The sequence below is a fragment of the Manis javanica genome, chromosome 1 (assembly GCF_040802235.1).
Source record: "Manis javanica isolate MJ-LG chromosome 1, MJ_LKY, whole genome shotgun sequence".
Taxonomy (NCBI): Eukaryota; Metazoa; Chordata; class Mammalia; order Pholidota; family Manidae; genus Manis; species Manis javanica.
In genome coordinates, this window is record NC_133156.1 from 10,003,439 (window position 1) to 10,024,416 (window position 20,978).

At 40.4% G+C, this 20,978-nt stretch overlaps 1 protein-coding gene across 4 annotated transcripts in view; it reads left to right on the forward strand.

The window, feature by feature from the left end:
* SACS (sacsin molecular chaperone) overlaps nt 1-20,978 on the forward strand; it is a 77,105-nt gene that overhangs the window by 41,620 nt on the left and 14,507 nt on the right. For 2 of the 4 annotated variants that reach the window (XM_073226558.1, XM_073226614.1), the window contains exons 6-9: nt 3,382-3,528; nt 8,292-9,777; nt 10,407-10,498; nt 18,257-18,283. In XM_073226558.1, coding sequence (XP_073082659.1) covers nt 3,382-3,528; nt 8,292-9,777; nt 10,407-10,498; nt 18,257-18,283 — 1,752 coding nt within the window. Of the gene's footprint in view, nt 1-3,381; nt 3,529-3,608; nt 4,922-8,291; nt 9,778-10,406; nt 10,499-18,256; nt 18,284-20,978 lie in introns of those variants that run through there. The other 2 variants (XM_017669102.3, XM_037001912.2) reach the window with 2 other exon arrangements.

The following is a 20,978-nucleotide window of genomic DNA, read 5'->3' on the forward strand; positions in this document are numbered from 1 at the left end:
CAGAGCAGATCTCCAGGGCTGGGTTTTTAGCAGCCCTGGGCTTCTACTCCCTCCCAGTTCTGTTTCTCTTCCTCTGTCCGTGAGCTGAGGTGGGGGGAGGGCTTGTGTCCTGCCAGATCGTGTCTTTGTTACTTTACCTGTGAGGTCTTCCCTTTTCCTAGATGTAGGCAGTCTGTTCTACAGTCTTTGGCTTGCTATTTCAGGATTATCTGTATTTGCTGTATTTTCGTGTGTATGTGGTTTTGGGAGGAGGTTTCTGCCTCACTTCTCACTCTGCCTCCCTTTTTCCATCTCTGTGCCCTCAGTAGTTTTTTTAAAGAAAAACTATTTTAAAATAGGAGTTATTACAGTTGAACATATTCAAAGAATGTTAGAGATCTGTAGATAAGTCTCAAAAAAAGAAGTTCAAAAATATTTTGTCCAGAATTATAAATACAACTTTTAAAGGAACTACTTTGGAGATAGGATGGTATTATTCTGAAGTGCTTATTTAAAAATTGTTCATATTAATGCTTTTTAAAAATTATACCAATAATGTAGAAAAATCCAGAGGTTGACAAAAACAAAAACAAACACTTATAAGTTGATTATTAACATTACTAAAGGATTTTTTTTATCTTATGAAATAACGTATTGACGAGGTTTCTTAAGATAGTCTCCTCAGTGCATTTACAGGTAATCCCATTACAAAAAAAGAAAATTCAAATATGCTATTTAGGAACAGGTTTTACAAAATACTACACTGATCAGTTTCCATGCTTGCCCTCCATATTGGGTACCTCAGTACTATTTAATACCCTTAGTTTTTCCTTTTTGGATATTTGACCAACAATCTATATTTGCTGGCAATCATTACCATTGATTTGTGTTATTTTTTACTGTGAAAGCAACCAGAATTATAAGTAGAGTTCATTCCATTCACTTCTTTCCATCTTCTCATGAAATAAGCTTTTTTTTTGAGAGGGCATCTCTCATATTTATTGATCATATGGTTGTTAACAACAATAAAATTCTGTATAGGGGACTCAATGCACAATCATTAATCAACCCCATGCCTAATTCTCAACAGTCTTCAATCTTCTGAAGCATAACGAACAAGTTTTTACATGGTGAACAAGTTCTTACATAGTGAATAAGTTCTTACATGGTGAACAGTGCAAGGGCAGTCATCACAGAAACATTCGATTTTGATGACGCATTATGAACTATAAACAATCAGATCAAATATGAATATTCGTTTGATTTTTATAATTGATTTATATGTGAATCCCACATTTCTCCCTTATTATTATTGTTATTATTATTATTATTTTTAATAAAATGCTGAAGTGGTAGGTAGATGCAAGATAAAGGTAGAAAACATAGTTTAGTACTGTAAGAGGGCAAATGTAGATGATCAGGTGTGTGCCTATAGACTAAGTATTAATCCAAGCTAGACAAGGGCAACAAAACATCCACAGATGCAGAAGATTTCTCTCAAAATGGGGGGTGGGGGAGTTCTAAGTCTCACCTCTGTTGATCCCCAATTTCTCACCTGATGGCCCCTCTGCGACTGTGCCTGTCTTAGGTTGTTCCTCCCGTGAGGAATCTTACCCGTCTTTGGCTAACCAGTCATCTTTCGGGGCCATACAGGGAAATGTAAAGTTGGCAAGTGAGAGAGAATCAATATTGTTTGAATAGGTTAGCCTTTTACTTTTTTGCAGATTTATACCCTGTGGCTTCTATGCCCAGCATTTGTCTTGAGGTATCTTTACCACTTGGAGGAATTATGATACTCAGTAATTTCGACATGAGGCACGAATTCTACTTAGGGGTTGTAATTATGAAGGAAGAAGAGAAGCTATAGAAGTAGCAGACAGAAAAAAACATGGGAAGATTGATTATTTCTTTGACATATCTTCTTGTAGAGTAACATAAGCGTGTATAGGTTTTAAATTACTAATTAAATTGCGTGTACACATTAACATAATAGGAATACAGCTACATAACCAAAGCAGACCTACAATTACCAGCCATATCCAGTGAAAACAAGACAACCAGTTAGGCACCCTAGGCATTTGTGAAAACTTATCAATGATATGATGGATATTGTCTAACTGAATTTGAATATTTTGAGAAAAATCAGACAAATTAAAACAACACATTCCTGGGAACTGTTCACATCCCATATGTTCTTTTAACAGTAGATGGTCTATAGTCACAAGATATTGGAGCGCTGCAGCTTGCACTTCTCCTAATTCTTGGTTGAGTTCTGACAGTATAGATCCAGTCAAATTTGTTGTTTTACTGTATGCACAGGCCAGCTTAGATATCTCCTTCTTCATTCCAATGGCAAGTCCAGGAACCAGTGGGATGAATGCAGCTACCACTGCAACAGCACCAGGATCTTTCTTGAAGTTTTTTGATGATCATCTTCTGGAATGACTCTTCCAGAGAATGTTGATGTTGGAAGTTCTTCTTCATATCATATCTTAATTCGTTTTCTGGGTAGTCAGATTAGGCTTTGATCCTCTGTATAAACACAAACAAACCCTTTGCCCACACTTTGATATGCCCTTTATACCATTGTGAAGAACTTATTGGAGATCACCACACAGGAACTGCTTTTTTTTTTTTTAAGAGAAAGGAATATTATCAGAAAAATGTACTTCCATAGCTGATCATCTGACACCCTTTAAATGATCAAAATTAAGGATATTTAAAGCATGCATTAATCAGTGATTTGCAGTTAGTTTTATTCTATCAGGGAGTAATCCCCCTTTTCTTTTTTTTTTTGTTATCATTAATCTACAATTACATGAAGAACATTATGTTTACTAGGCTCTCCCCTATACCAGGTCCCCCCCACAAACCCCCTTACAGTCACTGTCCATCAGCATAGCAAAATGTTGTAGAATCACTACTTGTCTTCTCTGTGTTGTACAGCCCTCCCCTTTCTCCCACCCCCCATTATGCATGCTAATTATAATACCCCCTTTCTTCTCCCCTGCCTTATCCCTCTCTACCCACCCATCCTCCCCAGTTAGTCCCTTTAGTACCTGTTAATGCATTCTTGGGTTCTGTGATTCTGCTGCTGTTTTGTTCCTTCAGTTTTTCCTTTGTTCGTATAGTCCACAGATGAGTGAAATCATTTGGTATTTCTCTTTCTCCGCTTGGCTTATTTCACTGAGATTAATACCCTCTAGCTCCATCCATGTTGTTGCAAATGGTAGGATTTGTTTTCTTCTTATGGCTGGCTGAATAATATTCCATTGTGTATATGTACCACGTCTTCTTTATCCATTCATAATAAGCCATTTTAATATTGAGGAAGTTCTTGAGAGAATCGAACACTTTGGCTCACTTCTTGCTGAACACCTGCATGTACATTTTAACACCTAGGGCCAGCTCTCTATGTATACAACAATGCAGTTTTCACCCCAGAGGACTGGCACGGCATTCAAGAAATAGCACGAAGCAGGAAAAAGGATGACCCTTTGAAGGTTGGAAGATTTGGAATCGGGTTCAATTCTGTCTATCATATAACAGGTATAGTATTTGGCTTTTTAGTCTTGATATTGAAAATTATTTTAACTTATGTTTTATAAATTTATTTGATTAACTTCAGAGATGATATTGTTTTTAAGGCATCTTTTCCAAATTCTCTGTTGGGGGAAGAATTATATTACAGAAATAATCAGTGTGTTCTGAGTTACCTAAAGTTACCATGGCAACTACGACCAAAGCATCATGTGGTGCTAAATGTTAATGTCATGATTTGGTGGAATCAGTGTAATTTGTTCTGTCATTTCATGTGAGGTCTCAAATGTAGCTCTTGAAAAACCTACACAGAACTGTTACGGGCGTCCCTCTGACGTCCTGCAAGTCTGGCTCCAGAGTACTGCAGTAAGCAAATACTGCAATTAAGGAATCAAATGAGTTCTTTAGTTTCCCAGCGCATATAATAGTACATTTACACTATGCTGTAGTCCGTCAGGTGTGCTATAGTGTTATGTTTTAAAAAAACAATATATATACCTTAATTAAAAAACACTTTATTGATAAAAAATGCTAACCATCATCTGAGCTTTCAGCAAGGGGTAATCTTTTTGGTGGTGGAGGGTCCTGCCTCACTGTGCATGGCTGCTGATGGATCCAGGTGGTAGTTGTTGAAGGTTGGGATGGCCTTGACAATTTCTTAAAATATTAAAATAAGACAACAACAAAGTTTATTGCATCAGTTGATTCATCTTTTCATGAGCATTAGCTCTGTAGCATGCAGTGCTGTTTGACAGCATTTCAACTGTGGCAGAACTTCCAAAATTGGAGGCAATCCTCTCAAATCCTGCCACTGCTTCATCAGCCAAGTTTATGTAATATTCTAAATCCTTTGTTGTCATTTCAACAATTTTCACAGCATCTTCACTGGGAGTAGATTGCATCTCAGGAAACCACTGTCTTTGTTCATCTGTAAGAAGCAACTCCTCGTCCATTCTAGTTTGATCGTGAGATTGTAGCAATTCAGTCACATCCTCAGGCTCCACTCCTAATTCTAGTTCTCTTGCTGTTCCCACCACATCTTCAGTGACGTGCTCCCTGATGTCTTGAACCCCTCAAAGTCATTCATGAAAGATGGAGTCAGCCTCTTGCAAACTCCTGTGAATGTTGATGTTTTGACCTCTTCCCCTGAATCATAAATGTTCTTAATGGAACATAGAATGGTGAATCCTTCCTAGAAGGTTTTCAACTCACTTTGCCTATATCCATCAAGGGAATCACAATTTATGGAGCTAGATTCTTATGAAATGTATTTCTTAAGTAATAAGAGCTGAAAGTAGAATTGTGCCTTGATCCATAGGCTGCAGAGTGGATGTTGTGTCAGCAGCCACGAAAACAACATTCATCTTGTTGTGCATCATGATCAGCTCTCTTGGCTGTCCAGGTACATTATCAATAAGCAAGAATATTTTGAAAGGAATCATTTTCCGAGCAGTAGGTCTCAACAGGGGGCTCAAACTATTCCATAAACCATGTGGTAAACAGATGTGCTGCCATCCAGGCTTTGATATTCTATTAACAGAGCGTAGGCAAGGCAGACTGAGCATAATTCTGAAGGGCCCTAGGGTTTTTTGAATGCGTAATGAGTATTGGCTTCAACTTAGAGTCACCAGCTACATTAGCACCTAACAAGAGAGTCAGTTCTTCTTTGAATCTTTGAAGCCAGGCATTGACTTCACCTCTCTAGTTAGTAAAGTCCTACATGGTATATCTTCTTCCAATAGAAGGCTGTTTCATCTACATTGCAAATCTGTTGTTCAGTGTAGCCACCTGCATGAATTATCTTAGCCAGATTGCTTGCTACAGCTTCTATGTCAGCACTTGACACCTTACTCCGCACTTCATGTTATAGAGATGACTTCTTTCCTTGAACCTCACAAACCAACTTCTGCCAGCTTCCAGCTTTTCCTGTGCAGCGTCCTCACCTCTGAGCCTTCACAAAACCAAAGAGAGCTGTGGCCTTGCTTTGGGTTATGCTTTGGCTTAAGGGAATGTTGTGGCTGGTTTGATCTTCCATCCAGACCATTAAAAGCTTCTCCATAACAGCAACAAGACTTTGCTTTCTTATCATTCATGCATTCACTAGAGTGGCACTCAATTTCCTTCAAGAACTTCTTTTGCATTCACAGCTTGGCTGTCTGTTTGGTGCAGGAAGCCTCATTTTCAGCCTGTCTTGGCTTTCGACAATGTCTTCCTCACCGATTAATCATTTCTAGCTTTTGATTTAAAGTGAGAGATGTGTGACTCTCCCTTTCACTTGGACACTTAGAGGCCATTGTGGGGTTATTAATTGGCCTGACTTCAATATTGTTGTGTTTCAGGGAATAGGGAGGCCCAAGGAGAGCAGGAGAGATGGGGGTACAGCCAGTAGGTGAGCAGTCAGAGCATAGCATTTATGAACTGTTTGCCATCTTATGTGGGTGACGTTCACCATGCCCCAAATAATTACAGTAGTATCATCAAAGATCACACATCACCATAACAAACATAATAATGAAAGTGTTTTTAGTATTGTGAGAATAACCAAAATGTGACAGACATGGGATGAGCAACTTCTGTTGGAAAGTAGTGCTGTCAGACTTGCTCAATAAAAGGTTGCCACAAACCTTCAGTTTGTAAAAAGCACAGTATCTGAAGTGCAGTAGAGCTAAGTATGATAAAGTGAGGTATGCTTGTACTATAAAAAATTTTACACTGACAATCTTTAGTTAGACAAACTGATTTTCATAGATTTTCTTGTATATATTTTTAAATGTCAGGAGATGAATGAGGAGAGCATACTACCCAGTGGTATTTAATAACTGACAAAGCAAAGATCTTTAAGGTGATCTGGTTTCTGTGTATTTCCTCATAAAAATTTTGCTCTTCTTAAACTTATGAATATTTTAAAGATTATTTTGAAGTAATGTTTTGAATCTAGAATTAAAAGGAGGTTTTGGATTTATAGTTATCAGAAACTTACAAAGTTACAATTGGAAAAACTTGAAACTCTTAGTGTAAGAATGCATGGCTATTCTTCTAGAATCAAAGCTCTTATTATTTATTATAGTTCATGGGAAAGGCTTTTTTATGGACTTGACCCTTGTTATGGTTTACTTTCAGACTGTTTTTGCATTTTGAACTTGCAGAAGAAGGAGAGATTGGGCTGGCCGAGGTATAGCTAGGACGACCGTGTTAATTCACCATTCAAATGGGGCACCCCTCAGAGTGAAGGAGGTTAACATTAATGTCAGAGAGCTGGCCTAAACTGGGACTGCCCTGGGCAGTGGGACATAAGGTCACCTCCACTGTAGCCCAGTTTTAGTAAACCTATTTTTTAAATTGCATTTATGTTATTATAATGTATAAGTAATACTAATTATATTAGATATTATATTAGATGTTAATATTAGACATTAAATCATTTAATATTATATAACTATAATACATGAATGTAACATTCTGCGAGTTATAGGTTAACAAATATTAATATTCATGAGTTACCCCCCCAGTCTGTGTATATAGTAGCTTCTAAGTTTATGAGGGCACATACATGAATTTCATAAGTGTGGAGACTGTTGGACAGAAATGAATTGTTTAGGGAGTTCTGCTGACTGCCAGCATCTGCTTCTCACTGTGGATTTGGTCTAGATTTGGGAACGTGTATATTTGTGTGTGGACAGCATTAACTGGAGTGCTGGTCTCTAATCTGAGGCTTTGCAAAGGTCATGAGTCATGCTTTGCAACTGTCAGGAGTCTCCCTGGCCTGAGTTCAGTATTGAGAGTGTGAGTGCTGTCCCAAGGGAGTGTAGACAAGTATGACTCATTGTTGATTGAGTTAGCGGCAGGGTTGGTGGCTGGGACATTACCTACTTAAAACACCCGAGCGCTTAGGAATAGGCGGCAGTGACGCTGAGCCTGCAGTGGATGAGATAAAGGTGGACTTACTGCGGTTGACTCTTGCTTAACGGTAGGTGCTAAAGTCAGCATGTAAGGTAAAATGTGTCAAAACTACCCTTGGGAAGTCCTTATAAAGGCACCATGGTGAAGAATTTCTCACAATACAGCACATCCAACATACCCACTTTTTCTGCCAGTGTTTAAGTATCATTTTGTCTTTGGTTGAGAGACAGGTGAAGCAGCTGATAATCAGGTCAGGGCCCGTGCTACATGCCTCACCAGTATGTCCCTTGTGGCACTGCCCGTAGGCTCAGCACAGCGAGATGCTCCTAGACTGAGAGGCTGTCCTCTGAGAGGTACAGGGCTGAGGACCAACCCAAGGCACTCATTCCAAACTCATCCAGGGCACATGTTCACGGAGTAACGTGGGGGGCAGAACTGCCTGCATTGTTATTTCTTCCTCTCTCTTTTTTTTCAAGAATCTGTGGTTGAAATTTTTATTTTAAGCATAGGATGCAGCTCTGTTCTGTTTAATTGGTTCACATGCCTGTGGGCACTGAGTGTGAATACCAAATTTTCATTGTTTAGTAAGTGTTTGAAGATATATCTTAGGTTTTTGCAATAATCATGTAAAGTCTCTGTGCCTGGTACTTTTTTTAATCAAAAGAGAAATTGTTGTTTTTAAGGGTCCAATAATTATATTTCCAAAGCTAAATTTAGTTTGGTTTTAGATAAACCCGTTCTGGAGTCATTTTATGGCTCATGCTTTCTCATGTGCATTATTTTAATAGCAATTATGTATGCATTGCAACTATAATTATAATTGTGTTCTGAATTTCAGAGTTGATTGTGACTGTTGAATTTTTTCTTTACAGATGTTCCTTGTATCTTCAGTGGTGACCAGATTGGGATGTTAGATCCCCATCAAACACTTTTTGGTCCACATGAATCAGGCCAGTGTTGGAATCTTAAAGATGATAGCAAAGAAATTAGTGAACTTTCAGACCAGTTTGCACCATTTATTGGCATTTTTGGAAGCACCAAGGAAACGTTTATAAACGGCCATTTTCCAGGAACTTTTTTCCGTTTCCCTCTTCGCCTACAACCTTCACAGCTTAGTGGTAACCTCTACAATAAGCAAAAGGTTCTTGAGTTGTTTGAATCTTTTAGGGCAGATGCAGACACCGTGCTGCTCTTTCTGAAAAGCGTGCAGGATGTCTCCTTACATGTCCGCGAGGCTGACGGGACAGAAAAGCTGCTGTTCAGGGTGACTGCGAGTGAGAATCAGGCCCTGAAACATGAACGGTCAGATTCCGTGAAGATTCTGGGAGCTGCAATAAGTAACTATTGTAACAAGGTCCTGAGCAGCAGTATAACCTGTGTAACATACCACATAAACATAGCTCTAGAAGATGAGAGTGCTAAGGATGCACAAGAAACCTCCTGGTTGGTGTGTAACAGTGTGGGAGGGCGAGGGATTAACAGTAAACTTGATTCTTTAGCTGATGAATTGAAATTTGTGCCAATCATTGGAATAGCCATGTCTTTATCAAGCAGAGATGATGAAGAAAAAGGAGCAACATCTGACTTCTCAGGAAAAGCATTTTGTTTTCTTCCTTTACCGCCTGGTGAGGAAAGTAAAACGGGGCTCCCGGTTCACATCAGCGGGTTCTTTGGCCTGACTGACAATCGCAGAAGCATCAAGTGGAGAGAGCTGGACCAGTGGCGAGATCCGGCAGCCTTATGGAATGAATTTCTCATTGTGAATGTTGTCCCGAAAGCCTATGCTACTCTGATCTTAGATTCCATAAAACGTCTGGAGACAGAAAAGAGCTCCGATTTCCCCTTGTCGGTTGATGTCATCTACAGGCTCTGGCCTGATGCGAGCAAAGTCAAGGTGCACTGGCAGCCGCTGTTAGAGCCTCTGTTTGATGAGCTGCTCCAGAATGCGGTTCTTCATTCAGTCAGCCACGACTGGGTCAAGTTGGAGCAGGCATACTTCTCAGAACTTGATGACAGTTCGGAATGCACGAAAAGTGTGCTCAGCTACCTCCAGAACTCAGGGAAGCAGATTGTCAAGGCGCCAGCAAACCTGGCTGCCGCCGTTCAGCTCGCTGCCTCCAGCGGGAGGCCTGTGAGGAAGGTGACGCCCGCGTGGGTGCGCCAGGTGCTGAGGAAGTGTGCGCAGCCGGGCAGTGCCGGGGAAAAGCTGCACCTCCTGGAGTTCGTGCTCTCCGACCAAGCCTACAGTGACCTGCTTGGGTTGGAGCTGCTGCCTTTACAAAGTGGACATTTTGTTCCCTTCTCCTCATCTGTATCAGATCAAGATGTTATTTATATTACCTCAGAAGACTACCCAAGGTAGAGCCCACTCTTAGACTGTGGTCTCCTCTTAGGGATTCCTCTGCCCCCACCTGCAGTTAGAGTCCTTTACTGTGGAATTCAGCAGTTAGCAACAGATTTTACAGTTAGGAAGACTTTCGCAGAAATACTTTGTTCAAATATGAAAGGATGTATTTTTACATTCTAAAGTGAAAAGCAGTCAGATGTTTATCAGTTAAAGTTATCCAAGCAATTGTTCTTGGCAATTTCAACAGAACACTGAAAGCAATACTTGTAAAGTGCTAATAATAAGATTAATTAACGATGAATTATTTTGATGAATTTAACTTAAAGTAATTAAAATAGTCTATTCAGTCTTTATAATTGAAGATGTGTATTGATTGACATTTCAGAAAATTAAATTGATTTTATTCTAAGATGTTTAGAATAGGATTTGGAATGTTAGATTTGGATATGGTGCATGGTGCCCTCACCTTTTAAAGTGAAGCCTGGATAATATTTGATTGAAAAGTATTGCAGTGTGATCTGGTGTGTTCATTATAATTTATTAAAATAGCACATTTAACTGGCTTGAAATTACTTGGTTGAATTTCTTTACCATAGAATCATTTAATGATTGTAATTGTGATGCTCCTTTCACTTTTTAGGTCCCTTTTTCCTGGTCTTGAAGGAAGATTTATTTTGGATAACTTGAAGCCTCACCTTCTAGCTGCTTTAAAGGAAGCTGCACAAACCCGAGGTATTATAGTAGTTTAGATTTTTTAATAAACTTATATATAAAAATATAAACACTTTTTATAAGTTTTGTATTACATTGAACCAATATGAAATTGTCAAGAGTAGGTCCATGTTAGATCTATAAGTCAGCAATTTCCTATGGTTCAACCTAATGTTTTAAGATGTTTCAGTACTAGGTTCTGAAATCTAAAAGAATCTGAAGGTGATACTTCATTTAAAAATGTCTCCTGTCACAGTTGGTGGTGTACATCCATGGAAATAATTTCTTATACCTGCCCAGTGCTGTACAGTCCTTCAGTGCTTTCCCATTTCTCATTTGAACCCCCAGCCTCATCCTTTGTGACCTGCGTGGTAGTGAGGGCAGCTGTTGTTGGTTAGATTACGAGGAGAAAAGGAGAGAAAGAGGTCAAGTTTAAGGTCGTCAGCTCTTCCACCTGTGGGCTTCATCCGCTGCCCACCCTGCCCTGCCCTCACAGGCCTGTGTGGCCCTACTGGGTCAGCTTCAGGGAAATGCAGACAGGTAGCGTGACTTCTGCAGCAGCGTCAGGAAGGGGACTCCTGGGGCCTTAGCAAAGGGTGGGTGCCCTTGACTGAGAATTCTCTTTAGGAAAAGACAGAATGGTTTGGATAAAAAAACATCCATGACTGTAAGTTTAATACAATCTTTCACCTTTTGTGAGCATCCTTTCTCATATAAGATTGCTGCCTGAACTTTTTCTATGTCAGATATTGGCCTGAAAATTTCTGGATTTGCCCTACTGGCTAAGGTTGTGAAGCATATTCTTTGCGATGTGCCTTTTATAGCATATGCTGCTTTCTTTTCAGACAATGATGAGAGGAAAAGTTGCTAATAATCATACAACTGTATTCATTTAAATATAAGTGAAAGGAATTGGAATGGGGAAGGCAAATTAAGGTTGGAGTCAAAGTGAGACCAAAGGAAAACAAGCCTGTAAATGTCATTCACCATGATGGATCTGTGACTGTGACAAGATCACTCACTTAATTGAGAATCGCCATCTTCAAAGTAGCCTTTTTGGTTGTCTAAGTGTGGGTTGCTACAACCCTGCAGTTCTTTGCTCCAAAGTTTTAGAATTCCTTATTTTAAAATTCTCTTTTATATTTTTGTATACAAACTTTACGTAAAAACAAATGTATATATGGAAAAGTATACATATAGATACAGGCATAATTAGATTTTACAAACCAAACACCTAGATCAAAAACCAGAAGACTGTTTACACCCAGAAACCCCTCTCAAGCCTTTTCCAGTCACACGCACTCAAGGGTAACGATGGTCCTGAATTTTAACGGCGTAGATCAAACCCCTGGTCATTATACTTTCCCTGAAAGGAATCACACAGTGTGAACGCCTTGTGTTTGTCTCTTCTGCGTACTCTCATATTTGTGAGCCCACCCAGGTGGTTGCCTGGACCGGTGGGTCACTCTTTCTCACTGCTGTGGCTTTTCACAGTGTAACGTATTACTTTCGTCTGAAGAGAATATTTTTTGTTAATGGCCAGTAGTTTCTGATGTGTGTATGGATTTGGAAATTGGAGAAAAAATATTCAGAACCAAATCAATTAAAAGAGTGGAAGGCCAACAGAATAATACTGCTTTTACTCAAAAATTTTCAAATACCCTGTGGCACAGGGCATGGCCACAGCTTGCTTCTCCAGCCTCAGGTGGACAGGGTGCCTCAACACCCTGTCCTGCTCATTTGTAGGGACAAGTTTAGTTCACACATTTACTTAGGTAGTTTGACATCTTTACAGAGTTGACCTTCTTTCTCTGTCTTTCATTTTCTCGTCTACTGGATTCTGATTTCTTACTCTGGGGTTTATACCGTAGCCCTGTGTTTTGTCTCTGGCTCTTGGTTCAGTTTCTCTGGGCTGTGAACACTAGACGGGGCACCCCCGCTGCTGCTGTTTGCCCCCCAGGAGGTGTGGCTCAGTCTGCAAATTGTCTTCATAGTCGCCTTTCTTCATCTCAGTTTAAGTACAAGGCTGCCATTCTCATGATTATATAATAATCCTGATCTCTAGCCTTTCTAGTATTTTGATCTGGCCATATGGGTGATAGTAACTGCCTCCTGGAAATTTCCTTATTATTTTTATACTGTTAGTTCTAGGTAAAAATTAGGTTTTGATATTACTTTATTGTTATGAAAGTTTGAATATCTTGGGAGCTGATGGACACCCAATGAATGACACCCTGGCTTTCCTTCCCTGAGACTAGAGTCAGTGAAGAGATACGCAGAGAGGGGAGTCCAGTGGACAGATGTCAGAAATCACCCCATATTACTGATAATTCTGATACTGGGGATCATGGCTTATGGCAGGCAGTGGATGGCTACTGTTGAACCCAGAATTAAGTGGATTATTAGCCTGCCAGTCTAGTCACAGACAGCACTAGAAGAGCACAGGCTTCCCTACCTGGGCTGCCCCTGCAAAAGGGAGCCTGGAGAGCAGCCCTGAGAGACTTCCTGAGCAGGTGGGGATTCCTTTTCTAAATTTACCAATCAGTTAAGTCATCCCATGTTCTGGTGGCATGAGACAGAAGCAGGGTGTTAGTGTGGGAATAGAGAGGCCAAGAGTTATTATTATTATTATTATTATTTTGCATTAAATATATCTGTATTTATTTATAAGCTCTCTGTCTTTGTCTCCTTGAGGCGGCTGTGAACTTGAAGCACAGGTGCTTTGTGTCCATATCTGTGCTCCGTAGTCTAGCACAGGGCCAGGCACATTGTCGGGGTGTAGGATGTCTGCTTTTTGGATGAGCAGAGGCACTGAGGGGCTTCTCAGGCCATGTTGTGCTGTTGGCCTGCACAGCTGTTGAGGCCTGACTCTGCTTATGGGATGAAATACTCCACACAAGGGAAAACTCAGTGATGGACCAGAATCCCAAGAGGAACATCATCTCAGAGGGACTGATGGATGGAAGGGACAGCCCGGGGAGTCCCGCACTATCTGTGCCTCCGACCCGAGGTGGACGTGGGATTCAGTGAGGCCCCTCCCATGCCAGCTCACCCTGGTGGGACAGTGCTCACTGGGAAGCTCTGGTTTGCATCCCAGTTTTCCTTGGAGACTTGAATGGATAGAGGTGGCATCGTGGTGTGCAGTGGGAGAGCCATCACTCGTGTGCACAGCTAGGGAAGTAATGACTGGGAGAAGATGAGACATGCCAAAAAGCCTTGTCTGAAACGAGCCTGCTGGTCACAGGCTGCGGGCAGGTGAGTTGCTCTGTCAGAACCATAGGAAGGCCGAGGGGGGCAGGCACGATCCCCAGTGTTTCAGAGTATGTCGGAGTTTTGCATAGCAAGAGTTATTATTTTGATAGTAGGAAGTATCACAAATATGTAACAACATTTGATATTTTTGCTATAAATAATGACTGATTGTTTCGCTGACAATCAAATGGACTTTTATTTACTGATTTTTAGTAAAAATTGGCCAGTTTTGAAAGTACTGCTGCATAAATTGAAATGTGATGTTTCAGTGGGTACTTCTCTAATTCTATAGCTCAAGCAAAATCTGTGTCATTATTGTATAGTTACCTTTATACTTGTATTACATTCAGAACTCTGAGCTGAATATTAACTTATGGCTTATATTTTCACAGTTTACATCTACTGCACCTTTCCCATTAGCAATTAAACATGTTTCAGTCTTTCCCATTTGGGAGAAAACAAAACAAACCCTGACTTTGGCTTCTTTTCTTGCATTGCATCATAGTCCAGCTTCTGGAGAGAGCAGTGGACACTTATTATCTATGCTTCCTCATCATTAACATCACAAACAGGCTTTTGCTTCTACTGTTGTTCAAATAAAATTGCCTAGCTGAGGTCACCAATTAATGATTTTTTTATAATTAAATCCAGTGGGCTTTTGTTCTTTTTACCTGATCTCCCTGAAGCTTTGATAGTATTGATCACTCCCTCTTTGAACTCTTTGTCTTTTATAATACCATTCTCTCTTGGTATCCTTATCTTGCCTGTTCTCAGAATTATTTGTGAATTCTTATTCCTCAGTTTACCCCAGTGTATGGGAGCTCCTACTTATTTTGTCTCTGTTTTCTTTGAGTGCATACATTCACTCCCCTGTACCCACCATCATGTGTGCGTGCTGACCTTCATGTCTTCAGGTGCCACCCCAGTCCCAGGGCCCAGTGTAGTGGTTACAAACCTGGATTTCACTGTCACACAAATCTGGGCTCAAACACGGCTCCTTCATTGTGTGACGCTGAGCCTCTCTGAGTTTTCTCATTCATAACCTGGTAATACAGTAGCATCCTTTCATCAGAGTATATGTGGGGCCATCATGATCAAGTTACATAAAGTGCAAGATTGCTTTATTACAAGGTTTATGAAATGAGAATAAGGGTTGAGTGTAGGATGGCATGCACTTGCAACTAAACTTTTATACAATTTGCATTATTGCAGCAGGCATGTTATTGAAAAGCTCTATTGTAATGTTATACTTATAGTAGTATTACTCTGAAGATCAGACAATGTCTACATAATATATACAGCTTAACACAGTCTCTGGCACATAATACATGCTGATAAAATGGCAGCTATTATCATTATCACTTGGAGTTCCATATGTATCTCAAAGCCAACGTTTTTGTAACTTGAATCTCATCCTTTCCCCAAATCCCTTGCTCCTTCTGAATGATCTTACTGAGAAAAGTACCCATGGTCCATGGAGTTGCTCGAGAAGGAATCCTCCATTTGCCGTCTTTACTCCTCACAGTTTGTGGGTGGTCCTATTGGTTACGGTCTCTCTCGGGCCCTCCTGTGAGTTGTACTGTGGCTCCTGTGTTTCCTGGGGCATTACCGCTGCTCCCTCCTCATGGCCTCCCTCCCTCCGGGGCCTGCTATTCACCTGATCGTGTCCCCCCTCTGCTGGCGCTGCCCTGCCAGTGCTGATTCCTTCAGGATGACCTAGTTCTGTCAGTGTGGAAGGTGGGGCTTCCCATGACCGTGAGCTACCGCCCTGTTGGCACTGGGTCACTCAGTGTCCCTCATCTGTTCCTGCCATTCCAAGCAGTGCGGTTGGGGAAACTTGAGTGCTCCCTACTCGCGTGAGAGCAGAGCCCTGTCAGGTGTCCCACCGTGCACACAGCCTGCTTCAAGGTGAGTGCTCGGAACAGACTTTTTAAATCTGAATGAAGTTTCCTCATATTGTGTTTTTGTACATGGTACAAAACTTAGAATACTCTTTCCATCTTTCACTTGGTCTTGATAACTTCTGTTCATCCTTGATAACTTGTATTCACCCTTTAATATTCAGCCCACAAGTCTCGCCCGAGAGGCTTCCTTCACGTTCCCTGTGCCGTGCTGGACCACAGCACCCTCGAGGGCAGGAGCGGTCTCCTCTTCTGTTTTTGTGTTCCCAGTGCATGCACCCAGTTGGGTGCACGAATGCTCTCATATCCTGGGTGTGGTGGGCACAGTGCTGGGGACACAGGCACCAGGCGAAAAGGCAAGTCTTGAGATGGTATCTGTGATTTAGTATTTCTTTTCCAAGTAAGTATCTTCTGTTACCTCATTTGTTCTCTACGGCAGTGAGATAATAGAGCTTATGCTATCACTTCATTGGAGAGATGCAGACATGAAAGAGTTTGAAGAATTTATACAACTTGCTTGCGTTACAGAGTTAGAACTGTAATTCTGTTTTGTTTTCTTTTTCTATTTCCAGATCTAGGGTACTTCTGTATTAAGTTACTTCAGTAATCAGGTGCCTATCAGAAATTGGGGAATAGTTAGAAGAGCAGCTAAATTGGTTTTGGAGGAAATAAATAGAAAAACAAAACAGTTAAGTCAGACAAATTACAGCAGTGCCTAATAGGCTGGCACCAAGTTCCTATTTCTATTTAAAATTTTTCCATACCTATTTATTACATACGGCTTCATGCCTTGCTCCATTTCATGACCAAAGATTCTTCAATAAACATTTGTTTGAATTTCCCTATGTACCAGGCATCATGCTAGATGGAGATAATATAAAGATGAATAAAACTGAAAGCTCTAACAGCTGAGTGGAGACAGCAATGCACGTCACATTGTAATTCTTTATGACAGGCCCTCAGTCAAATAATCAAATCAGGATAAGAAGGAGGGGGGCATGCATTCCGTCTCAGTGTTGGGGGGGACTGCAAACTTCATGGCCGGAGGGTAGTATATTTACTTTGTCCACTTAGACACAAGTTTATGGTGATTCACGTGTTCATCACAGAGATAATGACATCACATATAGGTATGTAGAGATAGATCTTCAGAAAAAGTAACAATTTTAGATGCCAGCTTCGGGTGTATAGATCAGCAGTATTCCAAGGTTTTGATGCAAGCTTTGTGCCATGAGGATGTTTTGGGTCAGTATTCACAGCTGCTTGTTGAACAAAGGTCCGTGTTTTCTCCCTCCTGACCCCACCTTCCCCTTCATTCAGGTCACCATCACTCCCCACGTGAATGTGAAAATAACTTCAAAAATCTCCCTACATCCTTTCTAGCCTCTCTAGTTCATACAGCATAGTACTGCTAGGACTGTCTCTCTAAAATATTATTTGCTAACTTACGAAAATCCTTCAAAGGTTTCCCTTTTTTCTTTGGAACAAAGGCCAAAATCCTTAACGTTTCCTATGAAGCTCTTCATTATCTAGCTTCATTTCCAGGTGTTGTAAAGATACCTGGTACATGGAAGGGGCCTATCAGTGTTTGCTGTTTCGGTGATGATTATTAATAACCTCCTTCATTATCTCCCTTGAGCTTTCTCAGATTTGGAAGGCAGCATGCTTTTCCCTCCGTGGGTTTGGTGCACCTGCTCTCCTTCCCCGTCGTCATCTTGCTACGTCATGCTCACCTGCAGGTGGTGCCTGTGGACTGACAGGGCCTGAACTCCTCACAGCCCTGATACATTCCAGTTTAATCACTTAGAATAATTTAACTAATACCTGCCTTCCGCATTACACTGTGAGACAGGGTATGGCACCATGTCTGTTTTGTTCATCTCTATGTCTCTAGCCCTCAGTCAGTATTGACTGGCTGGCAAGAGTGCCTCTATAGTGATTGAAGGGCCTTAGGGTTAGAAGAGCTTCAGTTCCTTTGGGAGGACCAGTGGTCTCTGTATTAGCTGCCCAGGTTAGCCAAAGGCACCCAGATATACAAACGTCTCACAGTCATAGAGATGTACTTGGCCAAATGCTTGCTTCAGGCAGAGCAGTTCTCTGAAGTTTCTAATTATTGGGGGTTACCGTAAACAAGCAGTGGAAATATATGATAAGACCTCCCTTTATTTATCACGAAGTCAGAACTAATGCATCCTCACCTTGTAGAGATACTCCAAAACTTTTAAAAAAGCATATAGCTTTCTTTCTTAATTCTTATCTAGACCATCTGAATATTATATGATGACAGCCTGTACAGAAATCCCATTGGGAGCTTATCAAATAACTTTTTGTTATGAAAATGTAATTTATGCATATAGAATACATATTCCTTTCTTCTTTGCTTTCTTTCTGACCTAAGGTGTTCTGTCTTTATGTAGTTTGGATTTATTGTGCATGGAAATTCATTTTTAAATCTTAAATGAATATTCTGCTGTGTTTAGAGTTTTTCTTATGGCTTTTCATTTGCATAATGACATGTAAAGATTCTGCAGACAGTCTTTTCTTAAGATTCAGAATAATACCTGTACCATTGTGAAAATTGTGACAATTCTGACTTTTCCTAAGAATGGATTTAATTATATTCTAGCACAACAACTTCTCTGGGGATATTCAGGTATGATAACTGACTAAATGTTGTGTTTATTTGTAGCTTGAAGTTTTTGTTCGTTTGATTCTTTGAATACTGGTTTTTCATTTACCTAAATAGCTAGGAATTATGTCAATTTTTTTTTCTGATTATAGTAATTATTAAAGGAGAGACGAAACTAATATAGATACATACATGGTTGTTATACATGCCATAATAAAAAAAAAGATTTAAATGACTTATAACCATTCATTTCATAACATTTAGTCTCAAATGAAAGAATTTTGCTGAAATTTGTATTTGAAGCTGTGGTACTAATGGGAAAGAGAAAGTGAATGCACCTCTGTTACAATACACATATATATTAAGATTAAAAAGGATAGAGGGGAATGAATTTTGGGCTCCGAGACTAAAGTGAGAAGACCTTGGAGCCCTGCCGTGAAGCAGGGCTTCACGTGCTGACATTGGGGACAGCAAGGAACCCCTGTCCATGGCACACTGGGAGGACAGCAGCCACACAGATTCCATTAGGAACAGTCAGTGACTGTTCTTACAATACGTAGTGAACCATGCTGTGGAATCTTTTTTTTTTTTTAATTAAGGTATCATTGATATACAATCTTTTGAAGGTTTCACATGAGCAACACTGTGGTTTCAACATTCACCCCTATTATCAAGTACCCCCCCATCCCCTGGCCCCATTGCAGTCACTGTCTATCAGCATAATAAGATGCTATAGAGTCATTACTTGTCTTCTTCGTGCTGTACTGCCTTCCTCATGACCTACCTATAATTGTGATTGCTAATAATAATGCCCCTTAACCCCCTTCCCCCCTCTCCTCACCCACTATCCCCAACCCCTTCCCTTTGGTAACCACTAGTCAGTCCTTCTTGGAGTCTGTGAGTCTGCTGCTGTTTTGTTCCTTCAGTTTTGCTTTGTTGTTATACTTGTGGATTCTTCTTTTTTTTTAAGTAAGAAGTTTTGACTCACCTTGTTGAGTTGACTCACCTTCTTCCAGTTCATGTTTCACTTGGAAAATTAGAGGGTACAAGATTTGCTTAATGGAAATTCTTTGTATGGTAAATTTTATTTTTGGAGTCAATCTGTTCTTTGAAGCAGGCTGTACCTATATTAAAATTAACTTAGAAACCAAGTCATTGTTACACTGGTAATTCACATAAATATTGAATTTGGTTTCTAGTTTAGTTTGTATTAAAAGTGGCTTATTCACAGCTACTATGACTATATAGTCTTAAACCTTAATCGGTGTATCTTTTATTCTCAAAGTGTAATGAAAGAGGAAAACAAAATCCTCATGGAAGCAGGCTGTGTAGTTATACCTGCCCTGGGACTCTGGGTTACGTCTGTGTTCTCTCTAGTTATTGTCGCATCTCCTGTTCAAGTTGGAAACTAGGAAGGCAGCAGCAGGAGGTCAGTGTTGACTTCTTGAGAAGAAATTTGGTCACCAGTGTATTTTTGAACCATCTTGGCATGATCCACCTTAGCGTGGAGGTTTCTGCGGGACCTGCTTGCTGCTGCCACTGTGCCCAAGGCATCCTTAGCTGGCAGAAGGCTGCCTCCCTTCCTTTGGCTGCCTGTTTCCTTTTTCCCTTTTTGATTCCTTGAAGATTTGACTGATCTACAGTTTACCATTGATTGGACCTTCACTCTATCACATACATGTTCCCAAAGAGATTTGGGTATCCGCACAGTGCAGCGTGGTCAGAACCCACCAGCCACCACAGCCGCCACCGCACTTTCTGTGCAAGGGAAGTGTAGGAAGCAGTTGCTGTGCACGGAGCCGTAGAGCCGCAGGGCCCCAGAGCCCCAGAGCCCCAGAGCCCCAGGGCCCCAGGGCCCCAGAGCAGGCAGCGAGAGCCAGGCCGAGCGCAGTGACCTCCCTGTGAGTGAAGGCGTTCAGGGCCGGGATTGCGTGGTTAAGTGAATTTTGAAGTGCACTGTGATAGCCTATTTCCATCCATATTGAAAATCTTTCTCAAAGTTAGTGCTGAACGTAAACATATACAAGAAAAAACAGTGCAGTGCTTGAATAGGGATTCAGTGTGTGGATGTTATTTTGAACTGATCTATATACATAGTGAAGTGAAAAGTTATAAGAAAGAATTCTTTCTAAATTAAGCAATCATATTTGATAATAGTTTAGATAAAACCTTTCTATGTCTAGGAACACTTTTGGCACTATACAGTTACCCTCTTTTAACAGTGCTGATAATTTTAAAGGCTAGGCCACAAAACATAAGTCATTTATTAAAATGCTATAAAAACTGTTTTGCTGATACTGTTAGAGGTGCTTTACAGTTTCAGTGGCTTTCTAACCTGGGACGTGAAGACTTATTTTCTATGTTAACATTTATACTTTAGGGTGAAAAGCTAAAGGGCTTAATTAAATACAAAATAGAAGGAAACCAGGACTTTGAATTAAATCAGTTTATGTACTCAGAATTGTGTCTTACTACAGTTTCTCTCTCCTTTATTTTCTGTTTTTTTTTTTTCATTTGAGCATGACTGGTTTGTTAGTTGCATGTTATATGTGGTGGGGGCTGTGTTTGGCATTTTATGTAGTAGATAATTTTCCTTAAGGTAGGTATGTATTCTATAAATCATAAAATTTCATACAAGGGTATTAGGTGTGATTGTTTACAAAATGCATGTCATGTGCAGTTATTAACATAGAATATAGTGTGGTGAATATTTAATCTT